At 39.8% G+C, this 24038-nt stretch overlaps 1 protein-coding gene across 1 annotated transcript in view; it reads left to right on the forward strand.

Moving 5' to 3' along the window:
• LOC139448471 (uncharacterized) overlaps nucleotides 1-24038 on the forward strand; it is a 48330-nt gene that overhangs the window by 13015 nt on the left and 11277 nt on the right. The window contains exons 9-24 of the mRNA XM_071230018.1: nucleotides 1604-1653; nucleotides 2223-2265; nucleotides 2390-2472; nucleotides 3086-3143; nucleotides 3317-3420; nucleotides 3606-3669; nucleotides 7355-7435; nucleotides 7667-7715; nucleotides 15478-15752; nucleotides 17121-17170; nucleotides 18037-18079; nucleotides 18442-18497; nucleotides 18675-18741; nucleotides 19247-19353; nucleotides 22894-22957; nucleotides 23292-23345. Of these exons, the coding sequence (XP_071086119.1) occupies nucleotides 1604-1653; nucleotides 2223-2265; nucleotides 2390-2472; nucleotides 3086-3143; nucleotides 3317-3420; nucleotides 3606-3669; nucleotides 7355-7435; nucleotides 7667-7715; nucleotides 15478-15752; nucleotides 17121-17170; nucleotides 18037-18079; nucleotides 18442-18497; nucleotides 18675-18741; nucleotides 19247-19353; nucleotides 22894-22957; nucleotides 23292-23345 (1248 nt within the window). The remainder of the gene's footprint in view (nucleotides 1-1603; nucleotides 1654-2222; nucleotides 2266-2389; nucleotides 2473-3085; nucleotides 3144-3316; nucleotides 3421-3605; nucleotides 3670-7354; nucleotides 7436-7666; nucleotides 7716-15477; nucleotides 15753-17120; nucleotides 17171-18036; nucleotides 18080-18441; nucleotides 18498-18674; nucleotides 18742-19246; nucleotides 19354-22893; nucleotides 22958-23291; nucleotides 23346-24038) is intronic.

Consider the following 24038-nt stretch of genomic DNA (forward strand, 5'->3'; position numbering starts at 1 on the left):
TGATGTAGCCTTGAAAGTTGTCGCCGGCGTTCACAGTTTTGGTCCCTGGTTGTAGCCCAACAGGTCATCTATCTCCGACGCCACTGATTCTCCGATACCCTGAGCGGGGCCCGTCGACCTCTCTGGTGTTTATCACCCCAGACGAGACGGATCTCTTGCGTTCCGCATTCGCTCTTAGGTCAGTTTTAGTTTTGGGTTACCCGACTCATTCTATTGCTGTCACCTATCCGGGTTTTACTTTTTGCATCAACTCTCGTTTCCTGACGACAGGAATGGTAGTAGATGTGGACACCGGCGCCGACGCCAACGCCGCTGCTTCTCTGATACCTGAGCGGTGCCCGTCGACCTCACCGGTGTTCCTTGCCTCCAGCCTAGCGGGCTATCCTGCGTTTCGCATTCGCTCTTGGGATTGGTCGTAGATTTTGCCGCCGACGCCGCTGATTCTTCGATTCCCCGAGCGGGGCCCGTCGAACTCTCTGGTGTTTATCGCCTCAGATTAGAGGGCTCTACTGCGTTTCGCTTTCGCTCTTCGGTAAGTTATATATTTTGGCAACACGCCTCATTGTATTTCGGTTACCTATTCGGGCGTTTCGTTTTTGCATCGACTCTTGTTTCCTGAAGACAGGAATGGTCGTAGATGTTCCGGTCATCACTTGTATGCGGTGCGGATTCATCGGACCTTGACGAGGGTTTAATATGGTTCACATCTGCAGGTATGCCCACCGGCCATGCCGTCTGATAAAGATGCAATACGGAGTAATGCAGGATAAGTTAAAAAATTTAGTAAAATCTAAATATTTTTTACATTTGTATACTTATCCTGCATTACGAAGTCTAAGTGCCCTCCCTTTCGCTACGCTACCTCCCCACGAAGTTTCAGATGTTATGTTTAAAGCAGTTATGTGTTTTTGTGTGACGTCATGACTTCCGGGTCACGTGCCGACTGTGAGAGGGCGCTGCCTCCTGAGCTGGTTGGGACAACTTTCTTCAGCAGCTGGATCTCACACAGTTCGTCACTCTGTCAAAGACAGCAGTAAATGCAATACGGAGTAATGCAGGATAAGTATACAAATGTAAAAAATATTTAGATTTTACTAAATTTACAACATACCATGGTTGTCATGAGGCAATGTTCCTGACAGTGTATATAAACATTGATATGCATTAGACGAGTGTTGTGTGCTCTTTATATGCATGAGCAGTAAGGTAAGTTAAGAAGACTTAATCAATTGAGCTCAATCAATATGACAAATAAATCTGACAAATAAATTTTAAGGCTGACTTATTATGGACGTTAATATCTATGCATATAATGGCAGGTGAATAATTTGTATACATATAAAGAATGGTATGCATATACCATAAACGATTTAATGTCACTTTTCACATCATTATTATAATGTACAAAAGTAGATTTTGCTTTCGAGTAATAAAATCAAGAAACGTGACACCGTTAATAATGGTCTCACATTCTTGTCATATATGACATTTTGTGGTATAAACATAATTAGTAAGTGTTTGCATTCATTAAATTTGTTCTGAGTAGTTTATGTATTCATCATTTTGAATAAATCGCCATCATAACATATTGCTTTCAACGAAGATCCTACCAGTGTTGAAGAATTGAAGATGCGGTTACAGACAGCAGAGAAGGTAAAAACATCATTCAGATATTTTCTAATTTTCTTTGTTCTGACTGGAAGTACATAGCACCCTGACGGAGTCGATAAGTTAGCCTTTTGAAATCGTAGGTCTGCGAATCGAGTGCTTAGTATTTCATCTTTACATACAGTTAGTGATTGAGTGTGTCAGTAGGGTTTAACACCGCTTTTAACAATATTCCAGTTACATTACATTCTCTGGAAACTAATATTATATGTTTCGAATGAAATATATCTAGGGGGTATAACTCTAAGTTTGATCAAGTCAGATGATAAAGAAAGAAGTTGTTAAATCGCTAACTGTGGTATTCTTATCGATTCAGACAAAACCATGCATGCCCAGGACAGACCTGTATTATAACCAGTTCACTGTTCTCGAGGGTGACATGGGTTGATATACAATGTATGTAAGTTAATGTTCCCCTCGTCCTTCGAGGACTCGGTGCAGACTGCAGACTTGTTCAGTCGGGCTCGGGGAACATAAAGTACCATAGAGAGTACATCAACGCATGTCTCCTCGAAACTGGTGGACAACTTATATTGTCTTCCGTTATCTTTCAGGAAGTACACGTGATGGAGAAACAACTCTCTGGTCTGCACGATGGTATGACTTTTAAAAATGCTTCTGACATTGGAAATATGTTTTGATAAAGTTCTCTTTACATTATATTTAGTGGTGAGTGCACAAAGAAATGTCGTACAGTTTAGCTCGTCTGATTTCTATTCAGATAAGTGGAAAAGACAGATCGAGTACTGGTTGTGGGAAGTGGATGTTCTCAAGTTACTCCGTTTGGTACAGGAATTTGATGTCGTAAGTTTTATGTTTGTACTCGTCTCCTCAGAATGGCACTTTATCGAATAGTGGTTTCTGCGGCAGTCGTAAGGCCAATATGGGCATGTGATGTTGTAAGTGTGGGTTGTATTTCTGGGTTATTTTCAGACCACGTGTTCTTCCGAACCCTTCCTCATGTTTTACTGTAGCTCCCCTGCATCTATCGACATATCTTATTGCGACTTTCATTTTGATAATCTGCTGAACGGAAACAAACAATACCCATTTGAGATGAGCAGCATGGTTTTTGCACACGTGTAGTTGTAATCATCTATTCACATTTATTTTGATGAAGTTCTACACTCAATTTGTTCTAAACACAAAACTTTCTATACAAACGGAATTGAAGAAGTATAACCAACACTCAAGGCGATGATAAACCGTCTTGGAATAAAACTTCATATTATTTGCACAAAGATATTGGTACATAGTACTTAAAAAGGAAAAGTTCACGTTTCCCATTTCTAAAACTGCATCATTGCCAGTGAAAATCTTGTTAACAATCTGCTGTTTAGTCAATGTTTAACGAACAAATATATATTTCAGCAAATAATGGCACCTTTACTTGGAACATTGACATTTTTATCTTCAGTCCAACATTGTCAGATCGAGCATGATTGCTGAGCCATTAAAGAAGGGATTATCATTAGGTATGCATACCATATTCACTTTTCACATTATTGTATCCAGCGACGTGGTGTCTCATATGACTGCGTTAGTGCTAACAGTGACACGTCCTATGTTTTGTAGAGAGTGATAATTGTAAGGCTGGTTATGTACTGTTTGCTGTCAACTGTTCAGTTGTATTATGACGGTGTTACAGAGGAGGAGGATGTTGACCGGCAGACCGATGTTCGTCGAACACAGATGATGAAGCTCCAGGACGGAATGGAAAACCAGAAGGACCTTTTCCAACTTTTAAGATCGGTAAGATGATTACACTAAGTTATAAGGATATCATTATCTCCATCATGTTGTGGAAGTTGCTGTTCTGAAGCAATAAATAACATAGCGAGGTCAGGAGCTTACTCACCCTTTATATATAATACAGAAGACATCATGATACGTGATACATGAACATCTGTTAATTGCAACGTTATCTGTTTCCACAGGCAGTCATTGAGGATAAGACCAAGCTAACCCATCTCCAAGACAGAGTAATATCAGCGGCAATGGGTATGTAAATCATTGTGTTGGATTTTCTGAATATGACTGCGGCGCAGGGTCACCTTTATATTGAAACCGCGCAATGTTTGGATATCCCAGGGATATTATTTCATGTGTATCTCATTCATAACCATGGTCAATATTTTGTCACAGTGACTTATTAAAGGCTTATGAATGTGGTGGTAATATTGTTTGAATACTTATGTATAACAAGTGATGACATTCTTTTAATACCAGAAGTAGGTCACGGTGACCTGCAAGACGTCATATTTGTATCAGATTTTGAAATGTTCTTGAATAACTTGCCACTGATAGTGAAGGTCAAATTTACACTCAGGGTATACATTTACAAAAGGCATTATATTCACTAGAAACACTGAATGGAAAAGGGAGACATTTTGTACATTATTTTCCTTGAGATGCTTGTAAAAGCAAGGACCCATATTTTCAAATAGAAATAATCAAGCATAATCATGATTGAAACACATTTGTTGCATCTAGGCAAAGGTAGGGATGGGTCTGTTCCTTTGGATGTAATGAGAACATCTTTCTAGGCTAGTGTCACAGTCGGCTTTTGAATACAACTTATGTGACAAATAATACAGTGGGTGACAGGATGATGAGGACACCCAATTGACAAGAGTGCTCAGTGTCACGACCAGATGCACAGTTTTCGTCTAGTTGAGGTTATTGCTGATGGACACTTTGGCAAATTTACATCTTATTCTAATACAGAAATACCTTCTAACTATGCTACCAGTAGACTCATTATCGGTACTATGGTCTTATTGACCATTGTCACACCTTCGCCATCTTGGATCAAAAACGAAGTTTCGACTGCATAGCTCCATGCAGAGTGAGTCGCATCAGCCGATCGGGAACAGAGAGCATATTGTGAAGGGCATGTTGTAACTCTGTCCCTGCATTTAACAGAAGGACATTTCTACCATAGAATTGAATCCTCTGTCGAATACAGAACATATTGCTGAGGTCCAACGAACCTATGCTTGAGATACACTGGAATTCGCATTTTGCTGTCAGGAACCCGGAATTGAATCAAAAGTCACATTTCGAAATTGTTCTTTCAATGTGCAAAGTCAGCGAGCCTGACCACCCGATCCCTTTAGTCGCCTCTTACGACAAGCATAGTCGCCTTTTACGGCAAGCATGGGTTGCTGAAGACCTATTCTACCCTGAATCTTCATGGTCACAGCCTTTATGATGTTACCAAGGTAGCTATGACTTTTTACAATTTCCACATTTCTTCTTACTTCACGAATTCACCAGAGGCAGCCAAAAATTTGTACAATGTCCCACAACTTTACATATGATGTTATCTACAATGCCTGTCATCATCTGCAACCATTCGTAATATTACACTGGCATCACCTCTTGACGATCAGAACAATCGAATCAAAGAGTATGCCATCCGGGGTGATCGAGTATAACTAATATCACATATTCATGTATCCCATTTTACACTTGGATTGACAAAGCATCAATTTCCTCAGATGAAGATCCAAATTTACTACCATTCTTTGAGTACTTACGTTGAGGAATCGCGTCAGGACACAGGATAGAATATGACTCCAACCATCCGTGGCTTGTCGTATGTGGCAACTGAGTGGAAGACAGGTTCTGTGACTTGCTATATTGCATGTCATCATGCTCCTCTGGCTGTGGGTGTTCCTCGTGTTATCAACCTCTGGTTTATACTGTCCAGATTCGATTATCTACTATCCGCTGTGATATTACTGGCATATTGCATCGTCCAGGCTTGATTATCTACAATCCACTGTGTTATAAGTGGCATATTGCATAGACCAGACTTGGATTATCTACAATCCGCCGTGATATAGCTGGCATATTGCATCGTCCAGATTTGATTATCTACAATCCGCTGTGATATAACTGGCATATTGCATAGTCCAAACTTGATTATCTACAATCCACTGTGTTATAAGTGGCATATTGCATAGACCAGACTTGGATTATCTACAATCCGCCGTGATATAACTGGCATATTGCATCGTCCAGATTTGATTATCTACAATCCGCTGTGATATAACTGGCATATTGCATCGTCCAAACTTGATTATCTACAATCCACTGTGTTATAAGTGGCATATTGCATAGTCCAGACTTGATTATCTACAATCCGCTGTGATATAACTGGCATATTGCATCGTCCAGACTTGATTATCTACTATCCGCTGTCATATAACTGGCATATTGCTGGTCATGGCACAAACCAGCAAAATGCAATGAGCATGTCTTTTTTATTTATGTGTATTGTATAGTTAAGTGGTTACTGATAACGATTCACCTTTGAACTTATTTTTCAGCTACGGAACCTGCCGAAAATGTCATTCAAGATGCTGGTATGAAGACACGTTACTTAACCACTTCACAATAAAAAAATCTAATCAAAGCGTGTGAGCTTAAATGTATATGTATCAGTCAGGGACCGTTAGTATTGTATTGACAGTATTTCATCTGTATTGAGTATGTAACATATTAATTCATAGTATGTATTACATATATCAACATGGACCACAGGAGACAATCGAAATGTTTCTGTAACTATTATCAGTGTAACACATTCAATGACGCTGTCTTCATATATTTATCCCCCGCCCCAACGAAGTTGGCAGGGGGTCTAGAAATGGGTTCCGTCCGTGTGTGCGTGTGTGCGTGTGTGCGTGTGTGCGTGCGTCCCGAAATCGTTTCCTGAGCATAACTCAGAAACCGTTAAATATTTCTCTACGAAACTTTGCATGTCTATCAGACTCATGCTGAACTGGAGCCTTTTGCTATTTAGGAATTTTACAAATTTTTATTTTTTGCGTTTCCATGGCAACAAGTTGGACTTAGGTTCTATAAGGGTTGGTGTTCGTTTCCGGAGCGTAACTCAAAAACCATTAAATAATTTCTTACAAACCTTTGCATGTCTACTAGGCACAAACTGAACTGGTGCCTTTTGCTATTTAGGAATTTTATTTATTTTTATTTTTTACGTTTCCATGGCAACAAGTTGGACTTAGGTTCTATAGGGTAGAGTTTGTTTCTGTAGCATAACTAAAAACCCATTCAATACTTTTCAACAAAACTTTGCATGTTTGCCAGACACATACTGGACTGGTGCCTCTTGCTATTAAGGAATTTTAGAAATTTTTATTTTTCACGTTTCCATGGCAATAAGTTGGACTTAGGTTCTACAGGGGTGGTGTTCGTTTCCAGAGCGTAACTGAAAAAACGTTAAATACTTTCTTACAAAACTTTGCATGTCTACCAGGCACATACTGAACTGGTGCCTTTTGATATATAGCACTTTTAGAATTTTTTATTGTTTATGTTTTCCTGACAACAAGTTGGAATTAAGTTTTAATATAGGATTGGTATACTTAAGGAGTATAACAAATAAACTGTTAAATATTTCCTTGCCAAACATTGCATGTCTATATATAAAGCGCATACTGAACTAGTGCCATTTGATACTAAGGAGTTTTAGAAATGTTTATTTTAGAATTTCCATTGCAGCTATTTTGACATCGGCTAAGAGAAATGTTGTGTCAGTTACCTGGTTTGGGACCATAACATGTTAAAATGGGCGGGGTATATAGATGTCTTTGTCAACTATACGCTTGTTTTAGGTTGTTTCTAGGAACAACATCCCTGTTTTCATACTTTTCAGCATCCGAACCTGTAAAGCAGTTCATTGAAGAAAAGCCAAAGAGGTTCCTTGGCAAGGCTCTGGCATCGCTTAGAAAAAAAGGTATGAAAGGTATCAACAGTTGAAAATGTGGGAGGTATCAATGCATCTATTAGAGTGTCATATTGTAGGATGGACAAAGAGGACAAGAAAATGAATGTTCAGATCAGCACATACAGAACATTAAATCAAAATGTAGTAGTATGTGAATGGAGTCCATATTATTCTTATAGGAGTCTATATTTCAGGATAGATCTTTTCAAATCAGTAATATTCAACTGTTTGTCCTTGCAGTGAGTGGATTCCAGAAGAGGGGGAAGCATCTGGGACAAAAGACAAAACGGGTATGTTTGGAATTCTTCTTCACTTTGATTCAAGGTCCTTTCTGTTGAATGTAATAATGTCACAATGTTCGTTTTGTGTTTTATGTCATAAAATCAAGAAGGTGTGTATGAATAATACGAAAGATATGGTCTCGTTCGATCTCGGTCGTTGGTAAGCAGTCACAAATGGAAAAAGTCCGAAAACGCGACAACTAACCATAATGTCGTGAATGTCGTATTTACCGTACATTGTACTTCTCTTCAAAGGGTTCTGTCGTAGACTCGCGTTTCAGTCGTAGTCCATGGCCATGCACAGAACTATTAGGTCACAGCACACACGCTTTTAATGGCCACACTTGGTATACCTTGTCAAGATCGTGTTTGTTTTTCTGTTTCATACGAGCTACATTGACTTATTGTCCGAACGTGAGATCATCAGATGAGACTATAAAAAAACTCCATCGAAATGATGAAAACAAAAAACATTTGGAGTTCACCCGAGCATCTTATTTTAAGTTTTTTTAACTGTTGGAGGCCCTCGTGGTTATCGTATTCCACATCCAGATGATTGTTATGTGTATTATATGCTATATGTGTTTATGCCTGTACTACAGTTGGATGTAATTTATTACCTACACGTCTCCGCCCCGCGACTATGACTTTGCACAAAGCGGTCGTGATGCCTAGCTGGTGTTTTAATTTGTGAGAGACTTGACAGATGTAAAGTTATACTCAAGGACAGGAGCGGGCCATTGAACACACTTTTTAAATATTTGTTCACACGAATTCTGTGTGCGTCACATTATTTTCATCGCACGTTTTCATTGCCCAGTAGCAATGTTTTTTGGCAGAGTCACACGTGTCCGAAAGCTCCTCGTGCCGAAGTCAGTCCGTGAGCCAGGTTTTTTTATTCCCCGTTGATTCCTTTGTGGCATGCCAAGGATCATTTGCATAAGGCCATCCATAATTTTTGTATGAGTTTCTCATCTCAACATACAAGAGAGACGAAATAAAATATAAACTTTAACAAAAAAAATGTCATTCAATAACACATTTACATAACACAATTTTACATTGTTTTTACAAAATTTAAAACACTTTGTACTCGTCTATAAATTAATTTAGGACGAGCCGCTTTTCTTCGGAAACGAGTGTTTAATAAACAGCTGAAGAAAGATAAATTTGACGTTCTTTTATGACAGAGCAATATGGTCGTAGTAGATTTTTGTCTCAGATCGGTGCACAGGTTTCCACAGGGGCAGAAAAAATTGAAAAAGTTCATATTATTTCACGTCGAATATGGTCATACTTCGAAACGTTAAAAATTTGTTCACACTAATTCTGTCCTGTGCGTGAACATTATTTTCATCATGGTTATTCAGGTCACTGGATCTTGTAGCTTCTTCGGCATGAACATAATTTGTTCTCGTGAATACTGTTATAAAAGATGATGTGTTTTACATATGTTTGGATTGCACTGTGGATTCCTTCTCATTACTTTCTAAAATCTTTTCTTTGCCGCTTTCCCGACCACGCGATCTCACAGCAACCACGCCCCGTGTGCGCATTCGAATTGGTTTACTGCTTACTGTCAAATACTTTGCAAGTTCGCTTTTATTCAATACGAGTAACAATTAAACATTTTCATGTGAAGCTTAATTTGACGGAAGAGCTTTTCGAGATGATCAGAGGAGCCTTTGGTCATTTCAATTATGGCATTGATGACTTTATCGTGGAGAAAGTTCCAATTCAAGATGACATCATTCCGGCTGTTAAATCGAACCTACAAGATGGCGCACCTTTTCCAGCCCTTGCAAGTGCAACAGAAACTTTGACAAATTCAGTGCCGATTTTTGGGATGAGTGGATCAGTGTCAAAGCTAGATTTCATTGTGGAACCAGATGAAGGCGAATATGTCTGTTCCCATTGCTTCTGTCAACCATGCGTTACACAGTACAGGCAATCGTTGTTAGAGAATAGTGCTCTACTAAGTTGCGGTATTCGTCGATTCCAAAATACTTCTCGACTGAGCTGACGACACGCAGTGTTTGGAGAGATCCTAGTTACTTGGACTTGAAGAAATGGGTAGTAAACGTAACAGCAGATGAAGAATTGGTGTGGAGAAAACGGAAAGTGATGCCAGACTGTGCGTTAAAACTTGCGCGCTAAGTGTATCCAAATCCACCAAACAAAAAATAAATGATCCAAAATGATCAAACTCAGTTTGTGTGTGAAATTATGTGAAAGAAAAATAAATCAATAGTTAAAACTCTGTTGGAATATGTTTATTGGACTTTTCCTTTATCGCTAGTAAAATATTACAATATTAGGTATCTAGATAGGCCTAATTTAGGATAAAAAATCTAGTTTTATTTCGTTCCTTATTTATCACCTGGCTATGTGCATTGTTATGGTGATAACACGCGACATATTCATATATTGCTGTCAAGCAAAGAAATATTGGCTCGACTTCTTGTGTTTCAAATTATTCCTCTTCCTAAACACTAGTTTAAAAATCTGTATAGTAATTTAAGTTTTAAAAATATAATCTGATTGTGTGGCATAACTGTTGATATATATATATGTCATTTTACGGATTGCAGAATGATGTCGCTAATACGTGTGCAAATAACATCAGTTTTGCATTTATATGTAGTTATTGTTAATTTACCGAAACTGTTGTTGCGCTGCTGTTCTGCCGTAAATATATATACCACAAGGCAATTTGACCACAAATGCATCAATGTGTCACATGTGCACATGACAATGTGCTTGGCTATTTATAGCACAACCATAAATAAGCTCCGCCAACTGTGATTGAAGCAGACGCTCAAAAACGATCAATTAGATTTTTTATGAAAAAAGCTGCAAAACATCCAAGGTTTGTAATTCAATTTCAAACGAAGAAGATGGTCTTGGGTGAATTTGTTTACGTGAAGTTTTCAAAAAGCTTCTCTCGACAGTCGGTTGTATTTACGTTGCCAGTCACTGTTCAAAACTGAAACACCTCCACCTTGCGGGTTATTTATAGTCAGGGTGGGACTTGAAGACATCTGGGGCACGGGTGGCCCAGTCGTCTAAGGCGCCGCGTTTCCGCTGTGCAGAGTTGCGATCCTTGGGCACGCCAGAAACCTATGATTATGGGTTTGCCACGATTATGTTTCTAGGTTTGTCAGCACCATAACCCTGCACGTGAGTTTCACAAAAGTGGTAAACGTCTGAGATCTGCATCACTTCGGGCTTTCCTCCCACATTAAGCTGACACGCCGCGATGTAACTAGAATACCGTTAAAAGCGGCGTTAAACCCAACTCACTCACTCACTCCCTTTAATCCATCTGTATCAATAAGCAAGCAACATGTCGGCAGGTGGACACCGGAAGTGTCTTTATTTGGATTGTTTTAACCACTAGGCTATCAAACTGCCACAGGAATCTTAACATAGGTACAATACACCATTATCTAAGCAACATAAAAACGTGAGATATTATTGCAGAATTATGACAACATACGGGTTATTGGGTAACTTCGTTGTAAACGTTGTTAATCACGCTGGTTTGAATTACCCTAAGGAAAACAATGTGCAAAGCTCTTTATTAGTTATTGGAATATTAATAATAGGGTAAATATCACTCACTCACTCTGAGTGATCATGTTATTGGAATATTAATAATAGGGTAAATATCACTCACTCACTCTGAGTGATCATGTTATTGGAATATTAATAATAGGGTTAACATCACTCACTCACTCTGAGTGATCATGTTATTGGAATATTAATAATAGGGTTAACATCACTCACTCACTCTGAGGGAACATGTTATTGGAATATTAATAATAGGGTTAACATCACTCACTCACTCTGAGGGAACATGTTATTGGAATATTAATAATAGGGTAAATATCACTCACTCACTCTGAGTGATCATGTTATTGGAATATTAATAATAGGGTAAATATCACTCACTCACTCTGAGTGAACATGTTATTGGAATATTAATAATAGGGTAAACATCACTCACTCATTCTGAGTGAACATGTTATTGGAATTTTAATAATAGGGTAAACATCACTTACTCACTCTGAGTGAACATGTTATTTGAATATTAATAATAGGGTAAACATCACTTACTCACTCTGAGGGAACATGTTAAGGACTCGTGAAGATCAGGAGTATAATAGGTCTTCAGCAACCATGTTTGCCATAAAAAGCGACTCACATTCGGGATTTCCTTATGCGTCGTGCACAGACACTGGGCAGTGGGGCAGTCTAGTGGTTAAAGCGTTCGCTCGTCACGCCGAAGACCCGGGGTCGATTCCCCACATGTGTACAATGTGTGAAGCCAATTTCTGGTGTCCACCGCTGTGATATTGCTGGAATATTGCTAAAAGCGGAGTAAAAGCATACTCACTCACTCACTCACATTGGAGCCTCGTGGACATGATCTGCGTGAATTGCACTCCCTTCATTCCCTTCGCCCCTTCAACTGATCCTGACGTAGGAGGCGACTAACAGGATCGTGTGGTCAGGCTAGCTGACTTGGTTGATGCATATCATCGTATCCCAATTGCGTGGATCGATGCTCATGTCAATCACTGGGTTGTCTTGTCCAGACTCGATTATTTACAGACCGCCATCATATGGCTGGGATATTGCTGAGTACGGCGTTAAACGACAAACAAATAAACCAAACACAAGTAATGGCAAGGAAAATAACAAACGAAATGCTCATGTCAAACGATAAGTATTGATAAAGATCTTGAAACGTTGACAACGACATATTTATCCGTAATTACATATTTGTTTACTTTGAAGCATACTTAGTAGTTGGGACACATAGGGTACCGTTTGCTATTTTTATTGATTTTGCTCAGTTTCTTCTAATTATTCTATATTTTTTTTATTCTTCCTTCAGCTTTGTGCGCTATCTTAGAAACGACAGATATTAGAGCCATGGAACTTGTGTATGGGCATAGAAATTGTTAGATTCCAGCTACCTCTCAACAACGAGCACCTGTTTGTTATTTACAGTTTTTCTTTAAGTGGCCATTACTTTTATGTCATTCAGCCTAAAACAATAGTCTTGGTACATGGTCGCATCTAGGGACACTATTTAATATGACTTTATTTTCGTTACCACCTTGCAATGGTAGTCTCAGCAGAGCTGATTGATCGATATTAAGAGATTTCGTTCAAAGTTGGTATTTAGGAACAATGTATGTTAGGTTTCAAACTAATTTTGATTGGTCAATATGTAGATATTACCCGATGTCTTATTTATATAGCAACGGAACGAAGTCCTCTGATTGGGCGAAAGTTAGATAATCAAGTCTATTTTTTTAGCCAGGCACACTTCCACTGAGTTTTCTAATGATTTGTATTTGAACTGTTCACTTTGATCTGGTCGTGCAAGCACCAAGCAATGTCTTAAATTACTAACAATAAGATTTCCAATAAATCAGGAAGCAACCGCACTCCAATTTTACCATGCTCCAACGCCTCTGTTGATCTATGTTATAGGAGGTGAAATAAAAGCTGACTGAGTACACGACCTTGTTGTAAGCCAATAGAACACTCAAAGTTGTCTGTATAAGCATTATTTATGTATAAGCATCTCACACAGGCGTTCACCTAGGCATACATACCTTCGTGAGACAGTACACATTGCTCTAATTCAATACGACTCACAGAATCAAAGGCCTTTTTGCAGTCTATAAAAGACACATACGGCTTTATTTTTCCTGTTTAAAAGACTTTATTCCCTGTAACGTGAATATGTGATCTGGTAGAGCAGACTGGTCTGAAGCCATGTTAGGTCTCATTAAAACATCCAAGTCAAACAGCTTGTTAAAGAGAGAATTTTAATAAAGCATCACAAAGCCCCAAACCAAACTGTAAATTATCATCTTTCATAATTAAAATAAAAATGATGTCAAAACATTTCTGTGAATTTATCACCAACTAGTACGGATGTTTCTGAAAGCCACAATTCTGGTCACGGAATCTCGTGCAAAATAACGTTAATTGTGAAAGTTTGATGCACGTGCAACACAAAGTTATTTATACATTTAGGGTATAGAAACAGTGTAGCTGCTCTAACAAACACAGCTACCATGCCAAAGCTATCGAAAGAAGAGAACGAAAGGACAATAGGTATGAATAAATGGGGTTTATAAACACGTATTCACGAGGTCGAGCCATTCGGAGGAGGTGTGGCGCTTAACTGGGGCAACAGCATACAGATCGCGTAGTTTTCAACGCCGATCTCACCGCACAAGGCTACATGGATGAGGTAATTGGTCAATTGTTCTCCCTTATCTGCAATAAAATCCTCGAACCATATTCCAGCGAGACAACGCCCGACCACACAGCACGAATCACCATGAACTTGCTCAGTGCCAACAATGTGAACGTTTTGCCATGACCAGCCCGATCCCATGACATGTCCACAAATTGAACATGTGTGGTATCATGCGGGACCTAAACTTAGAGCAAGACAGGTTCCTGTGATAACTAGTCAAGGTTAATTGCAAGCACAAGTCTGGCGATGGCACCGCATTCTGCCTCAAGTCATTCGACGTCTAATGTACCCCACTCGATTTCGATTTAAAGCAAGATGCCCGTGGTCGGGACAAACGGTATTAACAAAATTGTGTGACAATCATGCCACTAGGACTGAGAGAGGGGGTGGGGGGGAGAGGCTTGAAACGGTCTCAGGTAGGGAGGACATGACGTTATATTTATTTAATGTAATGCGAATATGTAAATAAACGTTAATGTGAAACATTGTGTGAAAAAAAATGTTAGTTTATTGCCAATCCTCATCGTGGAAGGCAGGGGAGACAACACAATTGTTCCAATCGGGGATATCCTCCTGGAAGGTAGTTCCGGTCCAAAATCGTGTAAACGTCATACTTAAATTTTAACCATGGACGGGTCATGTGGGCAGTAAATAAAGCAATCACATCACCGGAATTCTCTTTAACTTTAAAATGATATTTTATATTCGGTTAACCTCTATGGAGCAAACGTGTCAGTGGTTAAGTAAGTCTTAGCTGCTGTAACACGAGGAGCCAGTGGGTACATTTGTAATAGGCGCATATCTTTCGAAGGTGAAAAAGAGATTTATTTATTCTCAAACCAACATCATCGTTTACATCAACTGCGATTTGTTGTCAATGTACAATTATAGATCTTTCAACCATCATGAATACAAAGCCTGATAATCTGCCATCGCCAATTTAGCAATACATATAGCTGGGGTATGGATAGATGTTTATCCAGAAATGCTTCTGGCACATATTTTACATCAAACATTGTTTTTATAAGTAACATAATCAACTTATTCTTTGAGACCACAATATTTTAAGTTAAAATATAATATGAAATTTATTTTCTGCAGCTGACAATTGCTCAATATCTCGTGTGTTTACCATCAGCGTAAAGTATTCCCTAGCAAGTCGATTCCGAAATAAGAGTATGGATCACAAATGGGGGATCACCGCGATCCAATTCCACTGGGAATGTTGGTGTTACACTTCACAGTTTGTCCCTCGCAGTAATTCATATGGTATAGGTTAAGTTTAACCGTCTGCAGTTGATACTTGTGACAATATAAAAGATATAAACAGCAAACAATTATAGCATGGGAGGATGTACACCATACAAGCGTAAACAAGATAATTTACCTTCATGTACATTTTTTAAGGGTTGACAGTATCTTACCGTAGTAGAGTTAATTGCACAGGACGTATTTACGTATGTAACTGTTGTCCTTTTTCATTCCAAGATGGACAACATTGCACATGCATCTCTGTTGGACTCGGCAAAAGATAAAACAATGAAGGACTCGCAATCAGAAACATCACCAAAGGAATGGACATCTGAGACATCACTGAAGAATCCGGCTTCTGTCACATCACTGGAGGATCCGGCTTCTGTCCCATCACTGAACGATCTGGCTTCTGTCACATCACTGGAGGATCCGGCTTCTGTCCCATCACTGAACGATCTGGCTTCTGTCCCATCATTGAAGGATTTGGAGGAAAGTCAGGAGAGTAAGTGATGACAATATTATGATGATTATAGAAAGAATGATTTTTAGTCGTAAGAATGTGACAGTTCATGTTTGACGGTGACATCAGAACTTCAGCATATCATATGTGCATTCTCAAAAATGCAGTTTGTTCAGAAATCAAACTTAGATATTTAAATCGGCTATCTTGCAGTGTTTAGGTACAGGAGAAAACAGGTCTGAGGTTTAAGTTGCACATGTAAAACTCGAGAGGAGGGAATAGCACAAAGACCGTTTAAACAACATTTATTAATATTTGTTTAAAGTCATTTATAAAAGTGCGTTAGCATAGGCTGAAAAAACGCTCGTAAAATACACATGGTCAGGAAATACACGCTACACGTGGTACCTTCCAATGTACCACATCTCTTTATCTAGTTCTGTTGTCTAATGGATAGAGTGCCTGATTAATGATCAGGAGGTTGTGGGATAGATTCAATCATTCATAACAAAACCGTTTTTATTCTGGTCCCTGATTATAGAACATTGAACGTTTGAGACACGGAGTCCAAGCTATATCTGCGACTAAACTTACCAGGTCTTGCTGGGAAAAAGTAAAATCTCATACCCGATGTAAAGGTAAAACTTCCACGGAGGTTATAACGAAACAAATCTAAAAGAATAGTCAATATCCATAATAGGGTTTAAAATCAATACGAATGCATTCCACGGGGGGTAGTCCTTTATAAATACTGGGCCACCATTATAATATAATCAGCCGATTTTTTAGAATACAAGGTCAAACCAATGCTGTGAAGGTCTTTTAACGATCATGGCGATCTCGTGTGACGTCACAGCATGAACACTGGACACTGCTTTGATGAATACGACGACATTCATTTCCTAAAAGTCCTGTCCTGAAGCGACAATAGCTGCCCAGAACCTCCACCAGAACCTCGACGAACCACTTCAGAGCGGCAGGAATGATGTTCAGGGGAGTCATCAAACGGCATGAGTTCACCATCAAAGGTTTCTTTTGACATGGTGTTTAACCCGACGAGCTTAAAATCTGAGAACCTGTCGGAAAAGAGAGCCTCAGGGGGTGATTTAGGGGTGTATCTCACACGCCTGAACACGCCTGATCACCATACAATGCAACTTCACAAGTAATCAGTACCGACCATGCCAGATGTCCTGGAAGCAGTTGTTGACCCCCATTTCGACAACCACCAACTCGCCACGAGGCCTCCGATCATGGATAATGACGCCAGACGCCGCCGCCGTCACTGTTAGAATGTGTTATTATAATGGATGTTGTTTGGGTTTAATAGTGACTATTATATATTTTATCTTCATTAGTGGTACTGAGGGTTCCGTTTTTGTCCATTTCAAAACAATGTTTTTCATGCAGGTTTTGATGATGTAGAAAAGCTTGCAGAAGACTTGGATATCGTGGAAAAGGTAACACATATTTAACATTCTACCATGAATTTGTAAAATTGCTCGATTCTGATTGGCCAATCAGAGGCTAACCCCTCACAAACAAACCCCTCTGATTGAAACAGCTGGTTTGACGGACGCCTCACCGCGGAAGCTAATATTAATAGAATAGTACTTTTTCAGTCATTGTCGGTAGGCATTTTTAATTAATTATATCTGCAATTATAGGTAACAAAATGCAAAGTTGCAGTTAATCTAATATTCAAAGTATTGTGGCAATACATTTTGTCCAGAAAACACGATATTAATCTATAAAAGGATTGTATTTACGTTTTGGAGACACAGAGAGCTTGGAATTTGGCGCTTTTCTATATACGACTGTGACGTCATATCTTTTGCGTCACAATGAGCGATATGACGTCATAATGGTGACGTGCAGTATAGAACGAAATACTTGCAAAGCTTGCTTAGTTTTCTTTAGGGATGCTGACCTCATGTTCGCTTCGCAAGTTGACGTGCTTATATGCTTTCAATGCCTGTCATATGTTAGAGTGAACTATTACGGTGTAAACAAACTGCTTGAGGAAATACAACGCTATATTTTGTTTAACATTTGAAACCTTACTGTGCGTTCGGGGGGGGGGGGGGGGGGGGGGGGGGGGGGAGAGAGAATGATAGAGTAAGGCCAACTCGTTGGTAAACAATTTTTGTTTTATTGCACCTTAAGCAAATGGTGCAAGCCTCGTGCCCATCTTCTTGCTCCTCGTGTCCTTCAACGCACGCACACACATGCTCACATAAATACAAGTTTATCTTCTTACAAAGACACACACACGCGCACGTACAAACGTGAATCAGGCAAAGCTTAGATTTTTGGTATGTTTCAGGAGAAGGACAAAATATTGCTGCAGCTGAGTCCTCTATATACAGGTAGGGAGTCCTCTATATACAGGTAGGGAGTCCTCTGTATACAGGTAGGGAGTCCTCTACATACAGGTAGGGAGTCCTCTATATACAGGTAGGGAGTCCTCTATATACAGGTAGGGAGCCCTCTATATACAGGTAGGGAGCCCTCTATATACAGGTAGGGAGTCCTCTATATACAGGTAGGGAGTCCTCTATATACAGGTAGGGAGTCCTCTATATACAGGTAGGGAGTCCTCTATATACAGGTAGGGAGTCCTCTATATACAGGTAGGATACTTGAAATAGATATATCCCTCGATCACTCTTAAAACTATTGACAAATACGATTAACATGATGATATGTAAACTTTCTTTTCATTCCTCAGCTGAGTGGCAGAACACATTAAGCTACGTCGACCGGAACATGCCACGATGTGATACTGTAAGTGTTATGTTGGTGATCAATAACGTTCATCGGTAGAAAGTTGTCTTAGAGTCACTGTCAATTAATTAAAGGCTCCAAGGAGCATCGAACTTTTATACACTCTTATAACCTGGTACTCATATCTTCATAGGGATTAAGGTTGATCTGATTCATCTGACTGTGTTGCCCTTACAGACTGACTATGAACGCCAGGACCATCTGATGTTCGGAGATTATTCTGAGACACCACGTGACTCCCAAGGTGAATGTAACAACTTCAGTGTTGTGTGTAATGGGTTGGTGCCTTTTAGTGTCGAGATATCACATTTTCATATGTTTTAAGTCCACTAAGTGCAAAAGCTATTTCGATAATTAGTGTACCTGTCAATTATTAATTGTTGTAAAATATTAGGTTTAACTGTCAGTTAACTGTACAAGTTAAGAACGACGATGTCATATCAGGGGCAAATGTGTAAATGTATGTGTGTAATAATTTTCCCAATATCAATATTCGACAGCACTTGTAGGTACGCACACAATTATGTCCCCTTACGTACAAAAGACAGGAGGATAGTTCACCTTTTTGCGAACACCTGGCATCACCAGTACTTGATAGTGGTCCGTGCAGTTTTGAGAAGATCATATTCCGATGTAGAGATTCGTTGTCACACTATCAACCAGCTGTTTGTCAGTTCTAGGTTTGATTACCACGTGGATCATCAGGATGTCCTCTAACTCATAAACTGACTTTTACACATTGCATCTAGATACTGACAATCAACGGAGACAAACACAGAAAAGCCACGTCCTTCAAATAAGACAGTTTCAACAGGGACGACTCAGCAGAACACCTTTGTACGCGATGCTTGGAAATGTAAGTATTTGTTAAACTTCCGATTATGGAATATTGAACTGCTTGGCGAGTAATTAGTTTGTGCAATTCAAGCAATTAAATTATCAAATATTTAGGTAAGAGTGATAATTACAATGTTAAAAATGACTATTTGCTATACTTTAATTCTGGTTAAAGAACTGTATAAGTAATGCTCAATAGATATAACTATTTCTTACTTAACCCTGAAGGAGATCATCACATGATCACTTGTGTCCTTTTATCTTTAGAAAAATGTTTGTGTTCAAAATCGTTTGTTCCTCTGGTTACCAGGCTAAAATTGTTTTAACTGTGCCCTCACTTTGTACTCTTAATTCACTTATTTGTGGTTCCTATATTTCCAAGGTTGGTTTGATGTTGGAGCTGAGACACAGATTTTATTTGAAATTCAAAGATTTTGCCAGAAACGTAGCATATCTCAACACAGTAAGTGTAGATGCAGGCAGTGGAGATAATTCATAATAAAAGAAAGATCACAGGTAGCATTTCAACTTTGACGTATATGTCTTCTTGGTTCTCGTTTGACAAGCGGACTGTAAAACAACAATGATTTAACTGTCATGTGGCATAACATTGAGTCAATGTTATAGTTATCAAGCCACACCATGTTGTGTCGACCATGTTATCCAGATAACCTGTCACACACAACACCTGGTATTTGTCTTGCTGTAAGTTTAAACAGCCACTTCCTGTTTATATTTCATTAATACAGGATTTGTTGACGTGGCCCTGTTGTTGCAATACACTGTAACGGTGTTGTCCGTATATCCTTAGACATGGCGACCGCTAAGTTTCAGTCTCAATGAATCTTTGCACTGCCAGAGACAAAGTTACCAATTCTTCAATATTGATTTGCTGATCGCTAATCGCAGGGGGTGGACTCTTCCACTTTACATAGCACCGATGTCACCAAGCGCTGCCGCCGCGTTCCTCACATGCATCAGTGACACATCCCCGATAGGGAAGTACTTTACCTTTAAGAGCAAAAGTAGTTCCATTAAACTGTTCACAGAATTTGACACCTCGACAACGCATTACGAGTAAACAACTTTCCGCTTAATTTGAGACAATAAGACGCCTCATAAACGTCCATGAACCGCACGTGACGTTTTCCTAGCAACTGATGTAGTTGTAACTTTTGAACTTTCTTCAATTTTTTCAAATTGACCCAAACATTCTTTCAGATCTACATGTTTATCTTCGGGGAGAATTATAGTTCCCACAGCACTTTCTACATTTATGTCAAAATGTCATTTTGGGGTTTGGTGCTACAAATTTATCAAGAACTGATGTAAAACCTGTCTTCATTAAGCTGCTGCAAAGAATCCAAAACTGTATCACAGTGGCCAATAGTCACATCGTACCCTTTACGTTTCATCACACAGGTAAAGCTGGAGGCTCTGCCTTATTTCTCGCCAGCATGGAGAGGACTAGTGGACAGTTTATGGACAGTATCTCACGTTTATTTAACATATTTCATCACATTATTATTTCATTCTATATAATTTCCTCTGTGATGTTTGTGGGGCATTCTGATTATGGCTACCTTTCCACAGTGAGTTGGAGCAAAGCACCACTAAGAATTAAGGTGTCATTTTCAGGTTTTGTTAGCTCAAATGGTTGAACTACTGTGATGTCATCTGGCTTCAACCGACAATCGGCATCGAGAAACATTAAATGCACATGTTCAAATATCGGAAAGTTATTACTCATGACTTTCCTATCCTTTATGGGCAACCTTGTACTTTAAGGCCTGTTACATCCTGTAAGGCCTGTTACACCCTGTAAGGCCTGTTACACCCTGTAAGACCTGTTACACTCTGTAAGGCCTGTTACATCCTGTAAGGCTTGTTACATCCTGTAAGGTCTGTTACATCCTGTAAGGCCTGTTACATCCCGTAAGGCCTGTTACACCCTAGCTGTAAGGCCTGTTACTTCCCGTAAGGCCTGTTACACAGGTTACATCCTGTAAGGCCTGTTACATCCTGTAAGGCCTGTTACATCCTGTAAGGCATGTTACACCCTGTAAGGCCTGTTACACCCTGTAAGACCTGTTACACTCTGTAAGGCCTCATACATCCTGTAAGGCCTGTTACATCCTGTAAGGCCTGTTACATCCTGTAAGGCCTGTTACACCCTGTAAGACCTGTTACACTCTGTAAGGCCTCATACATCCTGTAAGGCCTGTTACATCCTGTAAGGCCTGTTACACTCTGTAAGGCCTGTTACATCCCGTAAGGCCTGTTACACCCTAGCTGTAAGGCCTGTTACTTCCCGTAAGGCCTGTTACACAGGTTACATCCTGTAAGGCCTGTTACATCCTGTAAGGCCTGTTACATCCTGTAAGGCATGTTACACCCTGTAAGGCCTGTTACATCCTTTAAGGCCTGTTACATCCTGTAAGGCCTGTTACACCCTGTAAGGCCTGTTACACCCTGTAAGGCCTGTTACACCCTGTAAGGCCTGTTACATCCTGTAAGGCCTGTTACACCCTGTAAGGCCTGTTACATCCTGTAAGACCTGTTACACCCTGTAAGGCCTGTTACATCCTGTAAGACCTGTTACACCCTGTAAGGCCTGTTACACCCTGTAAGGCCTGTTACACCCTGTAAGGCCTGTTACATCCTGTAAGGCCTGTTACACCCTGTAAAGTCTGTTACACTCCGTAAGGCCTGTTACACCCTGTAAGGCCTGTTACACCCTGTAAGGCCTGTTACATCCTGTAAGGCCTGTTACACCCTGTAAGGCCTGTTACACCCTGTAAGGCCTGTTACACCCTGTAAGACCTGTTACATCCTACAAGGCCTGTTACATCCTGTAAGGCATGTTACACCCTGTAAGGCCTGTTACACCCTGTAAGACCTGTTACATCCTTTAAGACCTGTTACACCCTTTAAGACCTTTTACATCCTGTAAGGCATGTTACATCCTGTAAGGCCGGTTACACCCTGTAAGGCCTGTTACATCCTACAAGGCCTGTTACACCCTGTAAGGCCTGTTACATCCTGTAAGGCCTGTTACACCCTGTAAGGCCTGTTACACCCTGTAAGACCTGTTACATCCTTTAAGGCCTGTTACACCCTGTAAGGCCGGTTACATCCTGTAAGGCCTAATACATCCTGTAAGGCATGTTACATCCTGTAAGGCCGGTTACATCCTGTAAGGCCTGTTACATCCTGTAAGGCCTGTTACACCCTGTAAGGCCTGTTACACCCTGTAAGGCCTGTTACACTCTGTAAGGCCTGTTACACCCTGTAAGGCCTGTTACACCCTGTAAGGCCTGTTACACCCTGTAAGGCCTGTTACAGCTTGTAAGGCCTGTTACATCCTGTAAGGCCTGTTACACCCTGAAAGGCCTGTTACATCCTGTAAAGCCTGTTACACCCCGTAAGGCCTGTTACATCCTGTAAGGCCTGTTACAGCCTGTAAGGCCTGTTACATCCTGTAAGGCCTGTTACCATAGTTTCTTAGGATGTTATAATGATTATGATAAACTACATGTAACTTTCCTTGGTTATACAGATGATTGCCGACGACAAGGCAGCCATGACCCATTATCAAGACATTATTCTCTCTATGAAGCAAGGTTGGTATATTCTTAGATCATTGGAGAAAATTTTGACAATGCATTTGAATACTCAAATACAGAAGTTCTTATGATGTTAGCACAGCCATAGTAATTAATTGCCAATGTTTTGGTACCATACCACTCTAAATGCTAAAAAACCGTTTTAATGTATTTCAGAATATCAAATCGTTGGTCTCTAATATTGATAAAGAATGGTCCCCTGTATTGTACACAGTGTGTACGAGGGCAATGTTGTCTTGACATCTTTTGTCTGAGGTACTTAAATGTCTAAACTGTATGTGTTTGCAATGATGTGTGAACATAACGTATGACGTTCCCATGGTCGTTTCAGATGGTTCTGCCTTCCACAATGTGGGAGATATCAGTTCATGGCTTCCTGTTTTGTGTAAGTTAACTTAAATCCCATACGATACAAACCTCAAATGTATTCATTCACAAAGATTAGCAGGAATTATTTGTATTTGATTGGGCTACAACTACAAATATGTGTTTAAAAGAGTTTCAATACTTTTGTATGTAATGGATCAATCATTTCATAGAAACATAACACATTCTGTCTTGAATGAGGAATTTGTTCATTGAAATGAAATGAGAGACCCAAATCATTGGACTTATTACGAGTTAGGTGTGTGTATGTGTATGTAGTGGTGTATTTAGTGAGGGAATTCTTGATACTGGGCAGGTCGGTATATATACTCTTTAGAAAAGTAGGAGATCACGATTCAGAACTATAAATGTTAATACCAAGTAATGTTTGTGTCTGAACTAGCGGTGCGGTGTCAGCAAGGCGCGGAGGCGCTAGGGGCGGGAGCAGTGGGCCAGACTCCCTCAAGTCGGCATTTGGATACTCATACGCGATATGCCTTGTCGAGTGAATGATTGTTTGACAAATCGTAGGGGTAGTATGCACTACTGATTCAAAAACGTCAATTTTGAAAGTTCCCGTCATACCCCTTAACAAGATCGTCGGTAGCCATAGCATTTACAGTCACACTTCACTACCGGTTGTAATGTAATTCGTTCAATATTCTCATACAAATATTACTAGAAGCTACTATCTGTTGCAATTTTGAAAAAC

This window comes from Haliotis cracherodii, unplaced genomic scaffold (genome assembly GCF_022045235.1).
Source record: "Haliotis cracherodii isolate W230 unplaced genomic scaffold, xgHalCrac1.p SCAF_7, whole genome shotgun sequence".
In the NCBI taxonomy this organism is placed as follows: domain Eukaryota; kingdom Metazoa; phylum Mollusca; class Gastropoda; order Lepetellida; family Haliotidae; genus Haliotis; species Haliotis cracherodii.